Source organism: Triticum aestivum, chromosome 7A, assembly GCF_018294505.1.
Source record: "Triticum aestivum cultivar Chinese Spring chromosome 7A, IWGSC CS RefSeq v2.1, whole genome shotgun sequence".
NCBI lineage: Eukaryota > Viridiplantae > Streptophyta > Magnoliopsida > Poales > Poaceae > Triticum > Triticum aestivum.
Genome location: NC_057812.1, coordinates 488,207,396 through 488,229,675, shown reverse-complemented (window position 1 = coordinate 488,229,675; position 22,280 = coordinate 488,207,396). Strand labels below are relative to the sequence as shown.

The following is a 22,280-nucleotide window of genomic DNA, read 5'->3' as shown; positions in this document are numbered from 1 at the left end:
AACATTTCGGTGGGGCCGAGTTTGACTTTTGATTTGGGACATATGTGGATATGAGAAAGTGGTTGAGGGTTTTTGGAGTATATCACTAAGCATTTTGAGCAAGTAAGTCATTAAGCAACACCTCATCCCCTTTTAATAGTATTGGCTTTTCCTATGGACTCAATGTGATCTTGGATCACTAAAATGAAAATGTAGAGTCTTGAGCTTGAGCCAATGTGTGTCCTTAGCATTTTGAGGGGTCCACATTCCTAATCCATGCCATGCCAATCATTAAACTTTCTGAAACGATCATCTTGAAATAGTATTAGTTTAATGAGCTAGATGTTGTTAGTAATTACCAAAACCACCTAGGGATAGTTGCACATTCAATCTCCCCCTTTTTGGTAATTGATGACAACATATAGATCAAAGCTTCTACAAATGATAATAAGATTTAAATACATCGTCGCTTTGAGAAGTATGTGATAAGCAAGAGCTCCCCCTAAATTTGTGCATTATTTAAGATTTTCTTTCAAATGCAAATGCACAATTGATCAGGACCATGGGTCACTCTTCCATGTCACATACATCTTGGTGGAGCGCTCAAAATGATAGGAATTAAAACATGCACTAATCACCAAGCAAATTGAATGATCATATAGGGATATAGAAGATAATATCATCCAAACTAACATTAAAGTAGAATATGATAAAACACATGATCATATAAGTATCTCACACACAGACATAAAAAGTATCAACCGAGCACACACAAAAGTTCAACCAAATGGCAAGAGAGACAAAGCAGCAAAATACTCTCTCTCGAAGCCTATGATATATACATTTCTCCCCCTTTGGCAACAAGTTACCAAAAAGTTTGAAAATGCATAGTGTTATGCGTCTCTCAGGCTTGGTCTTCGGGAGGTGGTGTAGAGAGAACTCCAAGGACGAAGGCATCAGTGGATGATGTTGGAGCTAGTGGAGTGGTTGCTGGAGATGGCACAAAAGTTGTTGCTGGTGCAGATGAAGTAGATCTTGCATCTAGCACTGGCAGTGCAGCAGACCTCTGCTTTCCCTCTCTAGCAACCTTTCAGTTGGCTTAGAGATTTCAGCAGTTGAGGCTCTGGCCTTTAAAGTTGGCACCCTCTTGGCAGGGGTCTTCTTATGCAGTCCAGGCTTTATTGTTGCAGCAGTACCATATTCTTTCTTCGACACTTTATTTTTGGAGATAACTTCCTCCTCTATAGCCACATAATCCTCATCTTCAGAATATGAGGTTTTCTTCTTCCTTGTTCTGGTGGCTGCATTGGGCAAATTACTGGGAGTGCTCCTGCTGCCCTCATCATAGCTGCTTGAGGGACTAGTGCCGTAACTCAATTGCACTTGCTCTTCTGACTTGTTCTGACTGTCACTTTGGTCAGACATCCTGGAAAGCAAACTGACGACAACCCTGTGAATAGATACAGATGAGGTAGAATAGATGAGCATCACAAAGTGCAGAGTTTTTGCAAAACAAATGAGTCAAAAACTTAGTTTTAGTTCTCCACAGAAATCATTTCGGAGCTACCGATTTGTTAAACTCAGTGATACCGAAGCAACTGTTGGAGTCTAAACTAGTGAACTCGTTCAGACCGAGTCACAGTTCGGTGGCTCCAAGATTGCTAGGGTTTCATAGAGAGTCAAATTCGGTCGCACCGATTTGCAATTTTTGGTCACACCTAAAAGCGCATGTGCAATGGCTTAAGACAAATAGGTGGGACCGATTTGTACAACTCGGTTGGTCCGAGATGAGTTCGGTGGAGACCTAACCCTAACTTTTCGAATCAAACCTAACCTAAAGGGAGTTTTCTCTGGATAGATTGATTTCACACGTGGTAATGATCATGGCAAAGCAATGTGCTAAGAATCAAAGTAACGAATTAGCACACAAGATCGAACTCATACCCTAGTTCGGCGGGAGTTCGCTACAACGACAACGGTGGGGCAGAATCCCGTTGACGGTGATGAAAACCAGCGACGGGAGGTGGCTGGCGACGAGGAGATGATCCGGAGACCCGAGGCGGCAGAGCAGGACACACGCGGTCTGGGGAGGTTTGAAGTAATTACCAAAATCTCACCCGTGGGTATATATATCATGACCATGTCGGTGTGACCGAGTGGAACAACTCGGTGGCACCAAGATGCAGAATCGCAAGCGGTTACTGCAACTCGGTGTGACCGAAAGGTTCAAATCGGTTGCACCGAGATTGAAAACCTAGATCAACTTAGTGAACTCGGTGTGACCGAAATGAATGGATTGGTTAGACCAAAATGCACAGAGAGGTTTTGGAAGTTTAAGTCTATGACGAATCGGGGACTCCGAGTGCTCCTCACACAGAGTGGTTCGAATCTGACTTGATCAAACTTTGTGATGTAGCATGAATAGAGTTTGAGACGAGAAAAGCATAGATAGCTAGAGGAGGTTCTTAGGCATTCTTGTCCATCCACTTGGCAAAAGAGAAGACGCCAAACGATCAAAACAACAAGTGGATTTCCTCGAATGAGTAAAATATGCAATCAACATGCTCACACAATAAAATGGCAAATGAAATATGTGGCAAAGCATGCACAAACACTCTAGCATCTATCAAGCAATTGGCGATGACTAGGTCATCTATATATGAGTATATTGACTTAGGAGTCAAATGAGAACATTTGATCGTAGGCTATACTCATCGTTTAAGCACAAGTGGGGTTACCACTTTTACATAAAGCATTGTTGTGTTCACACCATTAGAGTTGCTTTAGCTCAATTGATTAGAGTAAAGCTCCCCCTAGATGTGATGTCCCCCCTAAGAGGGATGAACTAACCTTGGGTTTTGTCGATGATGACTTCATGTAGATGTTGAAGATGTGGATGCTCAATGTTGATGTAGATAATTTGGAGCAATCCATTGGAGTGAGTTGCACTTTTAATACCTACACAGGTTAGTCCCACAAGGAACAAACAAGGATATCCATAGACATAGAGTGATGTTCACACAAGATGATGTCCATGAAGGCAATAGGTTACCTTGTCCCTTGTCTTACCAACAAGAGGGTTTGTGACTCCTTGAACTAGTGCAAGATGTGGAAGTTGTTTGCACTTGTCCTCGTCAAAATGATGTGAGTGAAGTATGTTGGTGGAGTCACCCTAAAGAACTCTCTAGTTCTTCTTCTTCGGGATCCACATCATCTTGATGGGAATCCTCGGAGTTGTAGTCATACTTGATAAAGTAGAACTTGATGTAGTCTTGGGAAACCACTTGACCAAGGCCTTAGGAGCTTCTTCAAATGCATCAATTTCCTCTCGAAGCTTGTCCTTGCCTTTTTGTTTGTGGTCTTGTGGTGGAAGATCGTCTTGAGCTTGTGTCCCTTGGAAAGAAGTAGGATCATACTTATCTTGTTGAGGGACAAACTTCGTCTTGGGGTATTGATCTTCTTCCCACTCAACTCCATTGGCATTGAACTTTTGATCAAAACCAATACCTTGATTCTTCCGGTGCCTTCCTTGCTTGCGTACAATTTCCTCAAATTGCTTACTCCCGGCAAGGCTCTTGTAAAAACATTTCTCTATAATTCCCTTCAATAAGCTATTTTCTTGCTCAAGTGTAACTTGGCTAAGAGAATCATTAGTGGAATCAAGAGAACTACTAGAAGCAACAACATTGGATTTAACATGATTGTTGTTACTACTAGAAGAAGAATCTTTCTTACTCTTGTTGCTAGATTTAACTTGTGGCATGTAAGTAGACAAGAGTAAACGCTTGGTAATGTAAGAAGAACTTTTCTTGCGAAGATCATCATTGATTGCTTTTAAGAACTCATGCTCTTGCTCAAGGTTGATCTTTTCAAAGCATAACTTCTCATGAGTCTTTAAAAGCTCTCGGTGATTTTCCAAGGTAGTTTCATGAGCTAACTTAAGAGTGTTTAGTTCCTTAGTTAGACGCTCAATCTCCTTATTATCATCATCATTTGTTTTATCTCGATTATCATGATTAATAGCAAGTTCATCATAGTTTTCATCACTAGAGTTGTCAACAAGTAAATCATCATCACCTAGCAAATCATCTTCATCACTATTGAAATCAACATACTTGGGGTGTGATACCTTTGGGCCTTTAGCCATGAAGCATCTTCTAATTCCTTCATTTGGTGAGTCAAATATGTCGTAGGAGTTGGTTGACACAAGTGCTAGACCAACAACACCTTCATCTTGAATATATTCGGAGTCGGAGTGATAACTTCTCTCGAAGTGATTGTCGGAGTCGGAGCCGGATAACCATTCACCAACATGAGCTTGATGTCTTCATTTTGTGTAGCTCCTTGATGAATTGTCCTTCCTTTCTGAATCCTTGCTTCTCCATGATGTTCTTTGTTAATAACGATCATCTCTACTCCTTCTCTCTCTTGGTGGTGATTCTTCTCTTCTATTTCTCCTTTTGGGTGAATCTTCTCTTCTTTTGTACGGGGACGTACACTCATTGGAGTAGTGTCCGGGTCTTCCACAATTGTAGCAATTTCATTCACGACTCGAAGATCTTTTGTCATTGTAGGACCTTGACTTGGAACTTCTTTCCTTGCTTCTACTCTTGTAGAACTTGTTGAAGTTCTTCACCATTAGGCTCAATTCTTCATTGAAGGCTTGTTTCTCACTTGATGATGTAGGAGAATCACATGAGGCTTTGTAAGCACCACTTGACTTGTTGTGAAGCTCTTCCTTATCCTTGAGTGACATCTCATGAGCAACAATTCTTCCAGTGACTTCTGTTGGCTTGAGATCTTTGTAGTTGGGCATCATTTGGATCAATGTGCACACGGTATCATATTTTCCATCCAAGGCTCTTAGGATCTTCTTGATGATGAATCTATCGGTCATCTCTTCACTTCCTAAGCCGACAATCTCATTTGTGATGAGAGCAAGCCTAGAGTACATTTCGGCGACACCTTCATCATCCTTCATTTTGAACTTGTCAAGTTGACTTTGAAGCACATCCAATTTGGATTCCTTGATGGAGTCGGTACCCTCATGCATATCAATAAAAGTATCCCAAATTTCCTTTGCATTCTCAAGACGGTTGATTTTGTTGAATTCTTCGGGACACAATCCGTTGAAAAGGATATCACAAGCTTGAGCGTTGTATTGCAGCATCTTCAACTCTTCCGCACTAGCTTCACGGTTCGGTTCTCTCCCATCAAAGAATTCACCTTGCAAGCCAATACACACAATAGCCCAAACGGCGGGGTTATGTCCAAGAATATGCATTTTCATCTTATGCTCCCAACTAGAAAAATTAGTACCATGAAAGTAAGGACCTCTACGGTGGTAATTTCCCTCGCTAGACGCCATACTCTCCTAGGTTGTGAAACCAAGGGTATGATCACCAAAAGCTATGGAAATCAAGGCAAATGGAGACCAAAGCTCTGATACCACTTGTAGGATCGAAAGTATGTCTAGAAAGGGGTGATTAGACTACTTGACCAAATAAAAAATCTAGCCTTTTCCCAATTTTAAGTCTTGGCAGATTCAAGCAACTTAGCACAAGTCAAGTAATCAACCTACACATGCAAGTCTAAGAGTCTAGCAGCGGAATGTAAAACATTTGCATATGAAGGTAAAGGGAGGAGTTTGTAGGGAGCAAACGCAATGTAGACACGGAGATTTTTGGCGTGGTTCTAATAGGTGGTGCTATCGTACATCCACGTTGATGGAGACTTCAACCCACGAAGGATAACAGTTGCGCGAGTCCACGGAGGGCTCCACCCACGAAGGGTCCACGAAGAAGCAACCTTGTCTATCCCACCATGGCCATCGCCCACGAAGGACTTGCCTCACTAGGGTAGATCTTCATGAAGTAGGCAATCTCCTTGCCCGTACAAACTCCTTGGTTCAACTCCACAATCTTGTCGGAGGCTCCCAAGTGACACCTAACCAATCTAGGAGACAGCACTCTCTGAAAGGTATAGATGGTGTGTTGATGATGAACTCCTTGCTCTTGTGCTTCAAATGATAGTCTCCCTAACACTCAACCTCTCTCACAGATTTGGATTTGGTGAAAAGATGATTTGAGTGGAAAGCAACTTGGGAAGGCTAGAGATCAAGATTCATATGGTTGGAATGGAATATCTTGGTCTCAACACATGAGTAGGTGGTTCTCTCTCAGAAAATGAATGTTGGAAGTGTAGGCACGTTCTGATGGCTCTCCTTCATAATGAAGGAAGGGTGGAGGGGTATATATAGCCTCCACACAAAATTTAACCGTTACACACAATTTACCAAACTCGGTGGGACCGAATCAGAAAACTCGGTCAGACCGATTCAGTTCAAAATGTGAATGTTAGGCTTTTCGGTGGGACCAACATGTCAACTCGGTTGGACTGATTCCATTAGGGTTAGGGCATAACGTAAACTCGGTGAGACCGATTACACAAACTCAGTAGGACCGACTTTGGTAATAAGCTAACCCGAGAGTTGGTCAGGCAAACTCGGTGAGACCGATTCGCTCATTTCGGTGAGACCGAAACGTTACGAAAGGGAAACAAAGAGTTTGCATTGCGAACTCGGTGGGACCGATCGCTCATCTCGGTTTGACTGAAACATTACGAAGGGAAACAGAGAGTTTGCAATCCCATCTCGGTGAGACCGAGATCCCTATCGGTGAGACCGAAATGACTAGGGTTTCTAGCAGTGGCTATGTCAAGTGAACTCGGTGGCGCCAGATAGAATATTTCGGTGGGGCCGAGTTTGACTTTTGGTTTGGGACATATGTGGATATGAGAAAGTGGTTGAGGATTTTTGGAGTATATCACTAAGCATTTTGAGCAAGTAAGTCATTAAGCAACACCTCATCCCCTTTTAATAGTATTGGCTTTTCCTATGGACTCAATGTGATCTTGGACCACTAAAATGAAAATGTAGAGTCTTGAGCTTGAGACAATGTGTGTCCTTAGCATTTTGTGGGGTCCACATTCCTAATCCATGCCATGCCAATCACTGAACTTTCTGAAATGATCATCTTGAAATAGTATTAGTTCAATGAGCTATATTTTTTTAGTACTTACCAAAACCACCCAGGGATAGTTTCACTTTCACTTGGGCATCCCAAGCTTAGGCCCTTGCCACTCTTTATTCCGTGGTCCATCAAATCCTTACCCAAAACTTGAAAACTTCACAACACAAAACTCAACAAAAAATCTCATAAGCTCCGTTAGTATAAGAAAATAAATCACCACTTTTGGTACTATTGTGAACTCATTCTTTATTTATATTGGTTTAATATCTACTGTATTCTAACTTTTCCATGGTTCATACCCCTCTATACTAGCCATAGATTCATCAAAATAAGCAAACAACACATAGAAAACAGAATCGAACAGTCTGTAGCAATCTGGGTATTTCGAATACTTCTGTAACTCCAAAAATTCTGAACAATTACGATGACCTAAGAAATTTGTTTATTAATCTTCTGCAAAAATAATTAGTATTTTATCAGGCTTCTGCTAAAAACGAAAATTAATTTCCTGAGCACAAAAGTTTCTATTTTTCAGCAAGATCAAATCAACTATCACCGTAAGCTATCCCAAAGGTCTTACTTGGCACATACACTAATTAAAACACAAAACCACATCGAACATGAGGCTAGATAAAATATTTAATGCAAAACAGAACCAAAAAATAAAATTGGGTTGCCTCCCAACAAGCGCTATTGTTCCACGCCCTAGATCTAGATATTATCATCTTTGGCATGCAATCCATAAGTGGCTCTCATAATAGATTCATAATGAAATTTATTTTTCTTTCTTGGAAAGTGTTCCATGCATTTCTTTAACGGAAATTGAAATCTAATGTTTCCTTCTTTCATATCAATAATTGCACCAATCGTTCTAAGGAAAGGTCTACCAAGAATAATATGACATGTAGGATTGCAATCTATATTAAGAACAATGAAATCTACAGGCACATAATTCCTATTTGCAACAATAAGAACATTAGTAATCCTTCCCATAGGTTTCTTAATAGTGGAATCCGCAAGATGCAAATTTAAGGAACAATCATCAAATTCACGAGAATCTAACACATCACAAAGAGTTTTTAAAATCATGGAAACACTAGCACCCAAATCACACAAAGCTTGGCATTGATAATCTTTAATCTTAATCTTAATAGTAGGTTCCCACTAATCGTAAAGTTTTCTAGGAATAGAAACTTCCAATTCAAGCTTTTCTTCAAAGGATTGCATCATAGCATCAACGATATGTTTAGTAAAAGCTTTGTTTTGATTGTAAGCATGAGGAGAATTCAACACGGATTGCAACAAGGAAATACAATCTATTAAAGAACAATTATCATAATTAAATTCCTTGAAATCCAAAAGATTAGGTTCATTGCTACTTCAAGTTTTGACCTCTCCAATCCCACTTTTATCAATTTTTGCATCAAGATCTAAAAACTCCGAATCATTGGGACGCCTTCTAACTAATGTTGACTCATCTCCGGTCCCATCTTTATCAATATTTATATTGGAAAACAAAGATTGAATAGGACTCACATCAATCTCTTTAAGATCTTCATCATTATTTAAAGATTCTGGTTTAGCGGCCATCTTATTTACCAAGGTAGCTTGCTTGTCAGAAATTTGGCATACTAAAATTTCAATATGAGCAAACTGAGATCTTAGGCCATAAAATTCCTTAGACATATTATCAAGCTCTTTATTCATGTATTCCATAAAACTTTTCTGCTCCTTGAGCTCATTTCTAAAGAAATTATTATGCTCAAATTGCAAAGACATGAAACTTCTAACATTATTTTCAATTTCATCCAACCTCCTAAGGTGAGGATCAATGCTTTTTGGTGGAGCCATTGTGACAAAGCAAGAAATCCAACACACGAGCACACAAAAAAGCAAGCGAAGAAGACGAATGAAAGAGGGGTGAAGAAAAGGCAAATCTTTTCGAAAATCATTTTAGAAGTGGGGGAGAGGAAAACGAGAGGCGAATGGAAAATAATGTAATGCGAGAGACGAGAGTTTATGATGGTTACTTGGTATGTCTTGGCTTGGCGTAGATCTCCCCGGCAACGGCGCCAGAAATTCTTCCTGCTACTTCTTGAGCTTGCGTTGGTTTTTCCCTTGAAGAGGAAAGGGTGATGCAGCAAAGTAGAGTAAGTACTTCCCTCATTTTTTAGAACCAAGGTATCAATCCAGCAGGAGACAACGCACAAGTCACCGAGTACCTGCACAAACAAACACCAACTTGCACCCAATGCGATAAAGGGGTTGTCAATCCCTTCACGGTTATTTGCAAAGTGAAATCTGATAGAGATGGATAAAGGTAAAGTAGTATTTTTGGTATTTTTGGTTTATGGAACGGAAAGTAAAAGATTGCAAAGGAAGTAAATAGGAAATTAAAATTGTAGATCGAAAATAGAACCAGGGGCCATAGGTTACCCTAGAGGCTTCTCTCGAGATAGAAATTATTACGGTGGGTCAACAAATTACTGTCAAGCAATTCATAGAAAAGTGCAAAGTTATGACGATATCTAAGGCAATGATCATGAACATAGGCATCACGTCTGTATCAAGTAGACCGACTCCTGCCTGGATCTACTACTATTACTCGACACATCGACCGACTCCTGCCCGCATCTAGAGTATTAAGTTCATAAGAACAGAGTAACACATTAAGTAAGATGACATGATGTAGCGGGATAAACTCAAGCAATATGATGAAAACCCCATCTTGTTATCCTCGATGGCAACAGTACAATACGTGTCGGTTCCCCTTCTGTCACTGGGATTGAGCACCGCAAGATTGAACCCAAAGCTAAGCACTTCTCCCATTGCAAGAAAAACCAATCTAGTTGGCCAAACCAAATCGATAGTTCGAAGAGACTTGCAAAGATATAAAATCATGCATATAAGAATTCAGAGGAGATTCAAATAATATTCATAGATAAGCTGACCATAAATCCACAATTCATCGGATGTCAGCAAACACACCGCAAAAGGAGTATTACATCGAATAGATCTCCAAGAATATCGAGGAGAACATGGTATTGAGAATCAAAGAGAGAGAAGAAGTCATCTAGCTACTAGCTATGGACCCGTAGGTCTATGGTAAACTACTCACACTTCATCGGAGAGGCAATGGTGTTGATGTAGAAGCCCTCCATGATCGAATCCCCCTACGGCAGGAGGCCGGAAAAGGCCCCTAGATGGGATATCACGGGTACAGAAGGTTGCGGGGGTGGAAAGTGTTTTCGTGGCTCTCCTGGTAGGTTTTGGAATATTTGAGAATATATAGGCGGAAGAAATAGGTCGGTGGAGTCATGAGGGGCCCACAAGGGTGGGGGGTGCGCCCTACCCCCTGGGCGCTCCCTCCGTCCTTGTGGCCGCCTCGTGGCTTTCCTGACATGCACTCCAAGTCCTCTGGATATCTTCTGGTCCAAGAAAAATCATCGCGAAAGTTTGATTTCATTTGGACTCCGTTTGATATTCCTTTTCTGTGAAACTTTAAAACAAGGAAAAAACAGGAACTGACACTGGGCTCTATGTTAATAGGTTAGTCCCAAAAATAATAAAAGAGCATATAAATGCATATAAAACATCCAAAACAGATAATATAATAGCATGGAACAATAAAAAATTATAGATACGTTGGAAACGTATCAGCAACCAATGAAGTTATCAGAAAGAGAGATAAAGGCTGGGAGGTAGACAAAAACATTTGGAGGGAGATGCGGGAGCTGTGGCCCCAAGTAATCCAAAAAAGCCCCAAAGAAGGGGTGAGGAGGCATCGAGAAACCTCGCTCGATGTGGGTCACCAAGAGGACGCGCTCGTCCTCCTGTGAGGCCGGCTCGACCTCTCCCGCCCTCGGATGCCTCCACCGATCCGCTGGAATGAGCTCCTCTGCGAGGTCCTCCAGCCGTTTTGCCGAGGCTGCAAGGGGATCAAATCCCCCGAAGCGCTGGCGGCTGGAGGACCCGAGCTCGACGACATGGCCTTCCTGGCCTTTTTTGCCATCTCCACCTTCGCCGTGGAGTCCTTCGCCATGGCCTCGAGTGCTCTGGCACACAGGGTAAGCGGTCGGGTGGAGAAGAGAAGCGGAGGAGACAAGAGGAAAAGGGGATCTGAGGGAATTACCCTAGCCCCGAAATCTCTTATACCGCGGGTGAAATCGCTCCCAGGATCCTCAACAGTTGATCCCTGGATCGACGACACCAATATAATAGCGACAAAGTGCACAAGGAAACCACGATACGTAGCGGATTTGCGGGTCAAAAATTGAGGCGTCATGCCCCACTTTCCCCACTAAGCCACGACGTTACCGCTTCTACGCACGCACACTCAATTTGGAATCCCGGAATTTCTGCGGTGAATCAATCCGATTGATTACCCACCGTTCCTTTCCTAAAGGACGTTTGTCAGTTCGACTGACCACCCTCCGCGGTGACCCATGTGCACTCGGACACGTAAAACACCCGACCGAAGTCACCTTCAGGTTTGCTATGAGATGATCTTGACACCCCTCCGCGGGTTGACTTGGCCCTTCCACTAGGACCCAAGGCGCATGCCTCATAAACTTGGACTCGGAGATGGCCTGCGTTGGCGTTCCCCTGGGATAAGGCGTGGCATCTCCCCGGAGAGTCCGACCACGCGTCGGCGTCGCCACTCGGGTTTTTATGGCATGTCCACACTCGGACCTCAAGTCTATCTCTCCTGAGAGACATATGAATGCCACCAAGTTTTACTCGGCGATCAACAACACCCAATCACCTGGGGAACGCTTTAGTCCAGAGTCCGTCGTGTTTTCGTCCAAGGCACGATGGACTACTATTCGGAAACATATTCCGAGTGCCACTGAAGCACTTGGACTGAACCGAAAAGCTCACTCCGTTTGCCCAACGAAACCTCAACCGATTCGGGGGCTAATGATGAGGTCACCTACTACAGATAGGGTCAAGGAACTGTCATCTAGGGCCCACCTAGGGCCCCACACCATCATTGGTAGGTCCGTGGACCGTAGACACATTCGGATGTGTAAGACAGGAAGTCCACTCGGATGCACCGATGGCTAAGGGTGGAAACGGATCGGATGCGGATCGGATAGTGCTCTTACCACTTTCATTTTCATATTTTCAAAACGAATACGAATCCGAATACGGATGTTATCGGATACGGATGCGGCTCGGATATTATTTGAATACGGATACGTATCGAATATTTTCTTGATTCGGAACGGATACGAATAATATCAACATATTGCTTAAGTAAATTAGTCGATAGCTATGTGACCTAAAATAATCAACTTGTGACATACAATAAGTCAATGATAAATAGGTTTATGAATAAATACTATTGTAATGCATAATAATTTATAAGTTTAATCATATAAAGAGTAAAATTCGACCGCTTATTTGGCTTGTATGTTGGATAATTGGAATATTTGGCCTAGAATTTTAAAAATTACCTCCCATAATCTTATTCAGATACGGATATATCCACTTCCATATCCATATTTGTGTCAAAATCTCCTACCATATTTTATTTTTTGTTTGTTTAATAAATTCGAATACGGATAATTTTCATTTCCATTTTGGTTCGGATGCGGATGTTTCGGATACGAATAGGCATTTTCTCGAATACGAATATCGGATATTTCGGATTATTCGCTACCACTTTCCACCCCTACCGATGGCACTCGGATGCCTTCCCTCTAGTCGGCCCGACCATCACCAGTCGAAAAAAGGAAGATGAAGGGACAACGAGGGAGCTACAACGATCGAGTAGTCTTAAACAAGCCTTTAAATATAGTCAAGGCTACAGTTACCTGTAACAGCCGTAGTTGTAGCTATTTACTCTTGTAACTGCCATAGCTATCAACATTAATCACCTTGGCGACGTGGGAGTGAAGGGAGCAGTGACACACTCTATATAAGGCGTCCTCCTCCTCCTAAGCAAGGGTTAAGCACTCTCTGTAATCACACACCCCAAAAGAAAACAAGTCTTAGAGCACGAGATGTAGGGCAATTACCTCCTCTGAGAGGGGTTTGAATTTGTAAACGCCGAGTGTTACACCTGTGCCGTAGCAAGGCTCTGCCTCTCTTTCGTATATGTAGTATTCATTGTCAGGATTGTTACCTCAACAGAGACTGCTGTACAATTTATTTATTTTGAAAAGATGATTGACTATGTAGCACGTGTAAATTTGCATTAAAAGGAGATGTTTCTTCATCTTACCGTCGTAAATTTGCATTATTTATTTTTGAAACAACATTTTCTAACTTCTGGATGAATTACGCGGACCAAGGTTTTACATGAGGGGAGAAACATTAACCCACAGTATGCTAGTACTACGTCTATATCCGTCAATGATTTTCACGTGGTATGTCCAGGAGTGCCAAAAGTAGTTCTTCCCGTGTCGATCACTGACTTTTCTTTTGAACCGGGCACGGGGTGTAGTTCCTTTGCCGCTGAAGATTTTTTGACGAAATGCAGCGAGAGCGCTGCTTTCATTCATTAAGAGAGGAGAGACTCGCCTGAAACGTGAGGTTCAAGGTTTGAGTTTCATGCAGGCTCCACGGTAACATTCCTGATTAAGCCCATCGCAAAAAACAAAACCTGATTAAGCGAGCGCTGCTGAGGTTTTTTATTGTCGATAAATGATTACAGGTAGAAAAAACTTTTTTTTGAAGCCCTTTTTGGTTTTTGCTAAGGGACCAGAGCGCCAGGAAAAACATACTTGTGTACTTACGGAGGCTTAAACTACAAGAAATTCACATGACAACAGGGTGGTACATGTACGATTACATACTTCTGCATCGGAGAAATCCACATGTGTTGGGCATAAGTTGGTTGGCATGGCCATGAGCATGTGGGCAAAAGAGCGAATCCAGACTGGGCAGAGTCCCAAGTCCTGGCACATCTCGTGCCAGTCATGTGCATCTAGGGGCCAATCATTTCGTGGATCGTTGTCGAGGCATTCTCTTGGTTGGCTGGCCGGTTTCCAGATCTAAAATCATGTTCTTCAGCCCATGTTGTATGCATATTCTATCCATTTTACCAAATATCCAGGGCATGCCTGTATAAAACGGTTGATGTGCCAGAAGAAGATTCGATCAGCAGATGACGTATTTCGCTCTAGCACTACAGTATATACTCCCCACCAGGACCAGGGGCGAAATTAATTCCAGTGCAACGGTGGTGCACTTTGCCGCGTAGGCAGAGGCTGCTGCGCCGGTGTCGGTGGCGTCGCTGCCGCTTCGTTGGTCGAGGATGTCGTCGGTATCAATCAAACGGGCGTCGCTGCACAGAATGATCCATGAACGAGCAGCACGTCTAGCATGCGAGCAGGATACAAGAGCGAATATAGAAGTACAGCAGCGGCTTTGACTAGGAGTGGTCAACGAGGCATGGACTTGGCACTCAAGGGATTTCCAGTCCTTTTGGCTTTTATCCAAAGAATTTAGAGTCCTTTTATCAACCACTCAGAGCCAATATGTCTTGGTTATATACAGTTTTTTCTTTGTCAGCTAGCACATTTTGGGTTTCGAGTCCAATGCGCTAACGGACCATGCCTCTCGAATCAGTACATATGGCGCAAGACGGTTCCACATATATATTGACTAGGAAGGGATCAACGAGGAATGGACCGGAGACGGTGGAAAGGAATTCAGAATCAAGATTCAGAGCCCTTCCGCTCAGTATCTTTCTTTCTTTTCATGCAATTTTTTTTAAAGTCGGCCCAAAAGGATCTCAAATTCGTTAAGAAAGAAAAGAGTTGCCCGGTTAATTAAAAAAAACCCGAGCGAAAACCGGTACAACATGCCCGCAAAAACAACACACTCCCGACGATCTAGCAACCAGACAAGAACACACACACCCCGCCGAGGAGAAAAGCACTGTCGAGGTTGCAATCCGATGTCATCGTCATCACTCCTCTCCGAGCCAATGACTCCCACTACACCATCGACTAAAACCGAGATAGCCTACACCGCAAACAAGCGCCTTGCATCGGCCAATGCAAAATAGTCCATCGCACACGCTAGCGACCAAGCAGCTCGAGTCTATCGACGAGCGTTACAGGAGAAAAGCGCTGGGCCTGCACTGAGCGAGCGTCGGAACCGAAAACCCATCTTGCGTCATTGTCACCGCAAGGGCGCCTACTCAGCAGCTCCGACTGATCTAAAAACAAAGTAAGGTGCAACCCCTCGAACATGGAGACCTCCTATACGACATCATTAAGCTCGATCGATCGTTTTGCTCGATCGCTCCATAGCAGGCTCGCTCAATCGATCTTCACTACCTTGGTCGTCAGTTGATTTTGATCCTCAACCACTCACCGTTGCCTTTTCAAAATTTTGAAAAAATTCGCGATAACAAAGTATGTTCATAAATTAAAAAAAATCAGGATTTTAAAAAAAGTTCACAAATTTAGAAAACGTTCATGACTTTTTCTATAAAAAATCACGAATCTGATAAAAGTTCACAAATCTAGATACAAAGATAGCGTATTTGAGAAAAGTTTGCAAATTATTTAACAAAATCACGAGTTTTTAAAAAGTTAACAAATTTAAATAAAAAAGTTCATGAAGTAGAGAAAAATCCACAAATTTTTCAAGAAACAAAAATTTGAAAAAAAAATCAGAAACTGAAATACAAAAAGTACACAAATTCGAAAAGAAAGTTCGAATTTTTTTGCAAAAAAAGTTCAAAAATTTTGAAATTTTATCAAACTACAGAAAATCATAAAAATCATATTTTGGAAAAGGGGAAAAGAAAAATTGGAAATAGAATGAAAAAAAAACTAACCAACAAAAAACCGAACAAAAACCATGTAGAAAATACCCAGTCTAGTAAACCGGTGGGAAACTTTTAGAAGGTTCCCAAAACTTGTTGGCGAAAGAAATGTACCGGGAGGCCAATTAATTCTAGCCAATTAATGGCGAAAGAAATGGACCGAAAGAAATACCCAGTCTGCATTCATGAAATTCCTCACTTATAATTTTGCTATTGGCGGTTAATGGCCGGTCACTATTGACCTTTTTTTAACGTAGTGCCACGGTATGAAGTCAGCCTGTAATACAAAAGAAAAGGAAATAAATAAGAGGAAACCTTGCATTCATCTGTCACTGATCTCTGCTCCCTTCTTCCATGGAATCCAGTGCATGGCTGGTGGTTCTCGTCTCATTTGATCCAGAAAGATCAAGTGGCAGTGAGTTATGGTGCATATTCGAGTTTGTTGTTGATTGCACATGCATTTCACCCTCCGGACGACGAATGTGCTCCAAGTACGCATGAGGCCAAACTCCTGTTATTCAACAGTTCATGAAATAACTTTTGTAATTTGTTGGTCTTATGATTACATTATAAAATACGGCATAAGTTCATGTTATGAAGACATGTCTTATGATTAGTTGTCTAAGTTATGAAGACATGTCTGTAGTGTTCGTGGTGCCTGTTTGTAGCAATGATCCATTGCTACCTAATGATGTTGCCTTGGCAAGGCTAATGTGTACGCCGCGTGCTTGCAATGATGTAGCTTATGTTTGCAATGAATGAAAGTCTCTCAGTTCTAAACTGGAATGTTCGCGGTCTTAACTGCCCAAATCGTCGCGCCACCGTCCACGAGACCATTGCTGCTACCCCGTGCAACCTTGTGTGCCTCCAGGAAACGAAATTGTCAGTGGTCGACCCATTCCTTGCATCTTTCCTTGGTGGCCAAAGACTGAAGAACTTTGCTGAGAAGCCGGCGGATGGAACAAAAGGGGGGATTCTTCTTCTATGGAATGAAGATTACATCAAGTTGGACAATATTTCTGTTGGAAACTTTAGTATCTCTGCAAAAATCACCCTGGTCAGCACCAGCACCTCCTTCAAATTCACTTCGGTCTACGGACCTATAAGAAGCAACCTTAAAGATGCGTTCTTCCAAGAGCTATTAAGCCTGAAGCCACAACAGGGTACAAGATGGCTCGTCGCAGGTGATTTTAATCAGATTTACCGTGCCTGCGACAAAAACCGCTCTAACGTTGACCGTAGTCGCCTTGTTCGCTTCCGAAGCGCCCTCAACTCATGTGAGCTAAAAGAGATACATCTACAGAATAGGAAATATACATGGAGCAATGAGCAGGCCAACCCGACACTAAGCAAGTTAGATAGTTTTTTCTGTAATGATGATTGGGATGTTGACTTTGGCTCTCACATCCTTCATGCACTATCTTCCTCGCTCTTCGATCACTGCCCGCTGCTACTAACTTGCGACAAGGGCCCGAAACGACCAAAAACCTTTCGCTTTGAAAATTTCTGGATCAGGATGCCTAATTTCAAGAAAACGGTCACTGATGCTTGGAATGAAGAGATGACCCACACGGAGCCATACCAGATACTCTTCCACAAGCTTAAACGGACGAGCCAACGACTGCAGACCTGGAGCAAGGCTATATTCTCTAACCACAAAGTCCAACTCCACATGGCTCTCGAGATCATTCTTCGCCTTGACGTCGCGCAAGAGCTAAGGACACTCAGCCCGGCTGAGTGGAACCTTAGAAAGGAGCTGAAAAGGAAAGTTCTTGCTTTGGCGGTTCTTGAACGAGCACGGAAAAGGCAAAGCTCACGAATCACGTTACTCAAAGAGGGAGATGCTAACACTCGCTTTTTTCACCTCCGCATCAATCACCGTAGAAGGAAGAACTTCATTCACCGTCTCAAACACAATAATGGGTGGGGCACACACCATGACCACAAGAAAGAAATCATCCAGCAACACTTTTCTAAGGCCATGGGGAAGGCCCCCCGCGTACCAAGGACTTCAACTGGGACTGCATTCCGCATTCGGCTCTTGATCTTGCAGAGCTAGGCAACCCCTTCACCGAAGAGGAGGTCCACGCAGCCATCAATAATCTCCCCGGTGATAAGGCGCCGGGGCCAGATGGCTTCACCAGAGTGTTTTTCAAGGAATGTTGGGACATCGTCAAGCCGGACATTATGAGAGCAATCAACAACTTCTCAACCCTCCACATCTCCAACCTCCACTGGCTCAACTCAGCAAATATTGCCCTCATTCCAAAGAAAGAGGGGGCAGAGGACATTTCTGAGTTTAGGCCCATAAGCCTCATCCATGCGGTTGCCAAGATCATTGCAAAGATGATGGCCACACGTCTTGCTCCTCACATGTCTGACCTCGTTTTCAATACGCAAAGTGCTTTCATCAAGAAAAGAAGCATACATGATAACTTTATGTATGTCCGAAACTTGGCACGTCGATTTCACCGCAACAAATCACCGACCCTGCTCTTCAAGCTAGACATCAAGAAAGCGTTTGACTCGGTTAGATGGGACTACTTGATGGATTTATTGAGACATCATAATTTCCCAAGCCGCTTTCGAGACTGGATCTCCGCCCTTTTATCCACGGCCTCGTCCAGAGTTCTTCTAAATGGGGTGCCTGGGGACCCATTTCGCACGGATGTGGACTTAGGCAGGGGGATCCCCTATCCCCCCTCCTTTTTGTCTTGGCCATTGACCCGCTCCATCACATCTTAGCTAAGGCGACTGAGCAAGGCAAACTACGCCCCCTCCGGGGTAACCCCACGCGGGCTTCTCTGTATGCCGATGATGCGGCCATCTTTGTTGCTCCTATCAAGGAAGATATCTAGTTCTTGGCATCCACGCTCGGCTCTTTTGGTGAAGTTACCGGGTTGGCCACCAATTATAACAAAAGTCATGTGGCTCCCATCCGTTGTGCCAACATCGATTTGGATGGGATTCTTCAGGCCTTCCCGGTGGTCCGGGCCACCTTTCCCATGAGATACCTTGGCCTACCGCTTACGGTTGCAAGACTAAAGCGCATCCACTTCCAATATCTAGAAGATAAGGTGGCTGCCAAGCTCCCGCCCTGGTCGGCCATACATGTGGCTACCCCGGGGCGCATCGTCCTGGTCAAGGTTGTCCTTACGGCGATTGCGATATATCACCTCACCCCGTTGGACCTACCTGTAGAAGTGAGGAAAAAGATTGATAGTCTCAGACGTGCCTATCTCTGGGCAGGATGTGATAAGGTGACGGGAGGCAAGTGCAAGGTGAACTGGGATCTAGTTTGCAAGCCCAAAGTTCATGGGGGTCTAGGTGTGCTCAACCTGGAGAAATTTGCTACTGCTCTACGCCTCCGTTGGTTGTGGTTTGAGTGGGCGGATCCGCCAAAACCATGGGTTCGGATGGGAACGCCTTGCTCTGACAAGGATAAAGATCTCTTTGCGGCGGCCACGACGGTTACCATTGGTGATGGCAACAAGGCTATTTTCTGGGAATCCTCTTGGCTGAATGGTTTTCGACCCAAAGACATCGCGCCTAAAATCTTTGAGATTTCAAAAAGGAGGAACTGTGTGGTTAGCAAGGCTTTGGACAACAATTTTTGGATCCATCAGATCAACACCACACAGGGCCTCACCTTGACGCACTTACAGGAGTTCGCCAACCTCTGGGAGATGGTTGCCGGTGTCACTCTAAGCCAAGATAGACAAGACACTATTTCGTGGAAATTCACTACCAGCAGAGAGTACACGACATCCTCGACTTACTTGGCGCAATTTGCGGGACTCACCTACAGTACCAATACTTCCATGATCTGGAAGACGTGGGCTCCTCCCAAATGCAAGTTCTTTGCTTGGCTAGTTCTCCAGAACCGAGTCTGGACGGCCGATCGCTTGTCTCGGCGGGGATGGCCCAATTGCAACCTTTGCCCCCTTTGCAAGCAAGTTCAAGAGTCTGCTGCCCACCTGCTATTTCAGTGTAGATTCACGAATAGAGTTTGGAATGAGATTACCATTTGGCTGGGAATCCACGACTGCTCACCGATGATTTGGTGAAATGAAGTTTCGGTTCGAACTTGGTGGCAAAAGGCGGTGAGCAACGCGGATCATAACAGAAAGGCTCTTGGCTCCATTATGATGCTTGTCTCATGGGAGATATGGAAAGAACGAAATGCCAGAATTTTTCGCAACGCCGCGACTCCGACCACAATTATCGTCACAAGAATTAAAGAGGAGGCCCGCCTGTGGACTTTGGCTGGGGCCAAGCATTTGAGTAGGCTCATGTTGCGAGAGTAGTCTTTTCTTTTGGTCGCGTTGCGACATATGTCTGAACCTCCTCTCTTATTTAATGAAAATGGCAAATCTTTTGCCTGGTTTAAAAAAAAATACGGCATAAATTAGCTAGTGATTAAAAGTTTCACTTTTATAGACTATCTTTGTTAGAAACGATATGCATTGGTGATTCAAGGACAGGCCCATTGCCTTTTCATATGTCCACCTATGCTAGCCGCCTTTGACTATTGATTTCCTGAATGCTATCCCTTTGACTATAGGTTGATGAAAGGAGAGAAAGACTTGCTTAGTCGTGTGTTTTATGGTAACTGCAGACGTCTTCAAGCCCACTTGGGCGGTAGTAGACACATGATATATTTTTCTAAATAAGAAGAAAGAAAACTTTATTGCTCTGATATACATATGAAACTATGGATCATACCATGTTCACTGTAGGGTGGTGGAAAGAACTGAAGGTAGCAAAATGAAGCAACCACCCATCCTGCGGAGTTGTACGAAGCACAATCAGCGGCTGTGTGATCTTAATTCAGGAATCATCAGAGTTACAGTAGACGGGAAGTAACTGAACTGAATTTGACACCTACCAAGGACTCCACCAGCAAACACATCCTGCCAGTGGTGCCAGTAGTCCGTCACCCGCGATACCGCAACCATCGTCGCGGAAAGGAGAGGCAGAAGAACGATGCAGAGCTTGGCGATGTGTCCTCTTCGATCAAAAGCCTTCATTTTGCCGGCCAGGTACCATGACAGGAATCCAAGCCCAGCAAATGCGCCTTGAAAAGGACAAGAAAGACAGCCAGCCATTGCAAGAGTGAGAGGCTTTTTTTGCGGGCGTCAGAGATTCAGAGAACGGCTTTCGGCAATTACCTGAAGCATGCCCACTCGGGAAGCTCTTGTACCCCTCTTTGATCGCGCCTGGTTTACCGTGGCATATCACATCTCCGGTGACGTTGTCGTACTTCTAAAATCGGGCGTTCAGGTAGATAAATCGTTAGCTCAGAGTTACAGATGGATAGCCCATCACCGTTCTATTTATTACCCAAGCTAGAAATCGCGTAAATTTTGCAGTTGTGAGGAAGGAGAAAAAAGCAACTACTGCTAGCTCTGAGGAAGCTGTGGGATGAACTCACCGGCACTCCGTCGGGAAAGCAGCGCCAAAAGAAGTCCGGGCGCGGCCGACCAACCGCGTCCTTGATCGCAACGGTCACGATAGCAGTTATAAGGACGGAAAACAGGAGGCCTGCTTGGGAATATTGTGCGCATGTCAGAAATAAGCTTAGTGACCACACAGAGGGATCACTGCCCCGGAAAAATCAAATTAGCTTGCGTAAGAAGAGAAATTAACTTGCCAAGGATGGCGTGATGCAGGTCATAGACGTTCCTCCTCTTGATGTATATCCCAACGATGAAAACCATCGGCACAACGACGGCAATAACCTGCATGAAAACCCCAAAACTACTAGAATCAAAGCTCACTCCGGGAAACTGCAGCTGCGATTTCATCAGTGATGTATGGAACCCAGAGCATGATCTTCATCGGAAGATGGGGCGTATATGTGTGCCGTACCGGCACGGCCCAGTCGGGCACGGTGCTGCGCTTCATGGGGTACCGGAGGTCCGCCATCATGTCCTGGGACACGAAGCGGTGGAACGGCTGGACCAGGCCCAGCAAACCAATCGTGGCGACAAGCAGGAGCAGCACGATCCAGTCGAACAGGTGCAGCCTAGCGACCTCTTTTCCGTGCGTCCTCAAGCATGGGTGCACGGTAGCGCTAGGGGCAGGGGTCGCCGGCGGCGGCATCTTCTCCTGCACGCCTGACACCTGACACAGGCCACAGCCTCCTCCTCGTCCCGAGAAAGGCAGCACTGAGGACAGGAGAGTTGAGGGCGTTTTCTATTTCTTGAGCGGAGGAAGACGACGTTGACGAGCTGGCGGGAAGTTGTTGACTCGCTGGTTGGTGCTGCTGGAGACGCTTTCTGCGTTTGTTCGTGGAAGCTGGAAGGAAGGCAGGCGCGAAAAGGCTGCATGGGGATTGGGGAAGTCATTCCCTGGTGCACACGCACCCGGGCGAACAAACAATTTCAGCAGCGACTACGTGCCGTGTTTGCCTCAGGTGTGCCCCGTGCGGGCGAGCACAGGAGGTTGGCGGCGGCTGTGCGTATCGGGCAGGGAGAGGG

General features: G+C 44.1%; 1 protein-coding gene across 1 annotated transcript; it reads right to left on the bottom strand.

Annotated features, from left to right (window-relative positions):
- Positions 1–15,980: 15,980 nt before the first annotated feature.
- On the bottom strand, positions 15,981–22,065 carry LOC123147723 (lipid phosphate phosphatase 2). The gene is made up of 7 exons (XM_044567021.1): positions 21,670–22,065; positions 21,452–21,539; positions 21,233–21,342; positions 20,970–21,063; positions 20,687–20,875; positions 20,524–20,583; positions 15,981–16,309 (listed from the first exon to the last, which is right to left on the bottom strand). The coding sequence occupies exons 1-7, from the start codon at positions 21,901–21,903 to the stop codon at positions 16,128–16,130; spliced, it is 957 nt and encodes a 318-aa protein (XP_044422956.1). The 5' UTR covers positions 21,904–22,065; the 3' UTR covers positions 15,981–16,127.
- Positions 22,066–22,280: the final 215 nt, after the last annotated feature.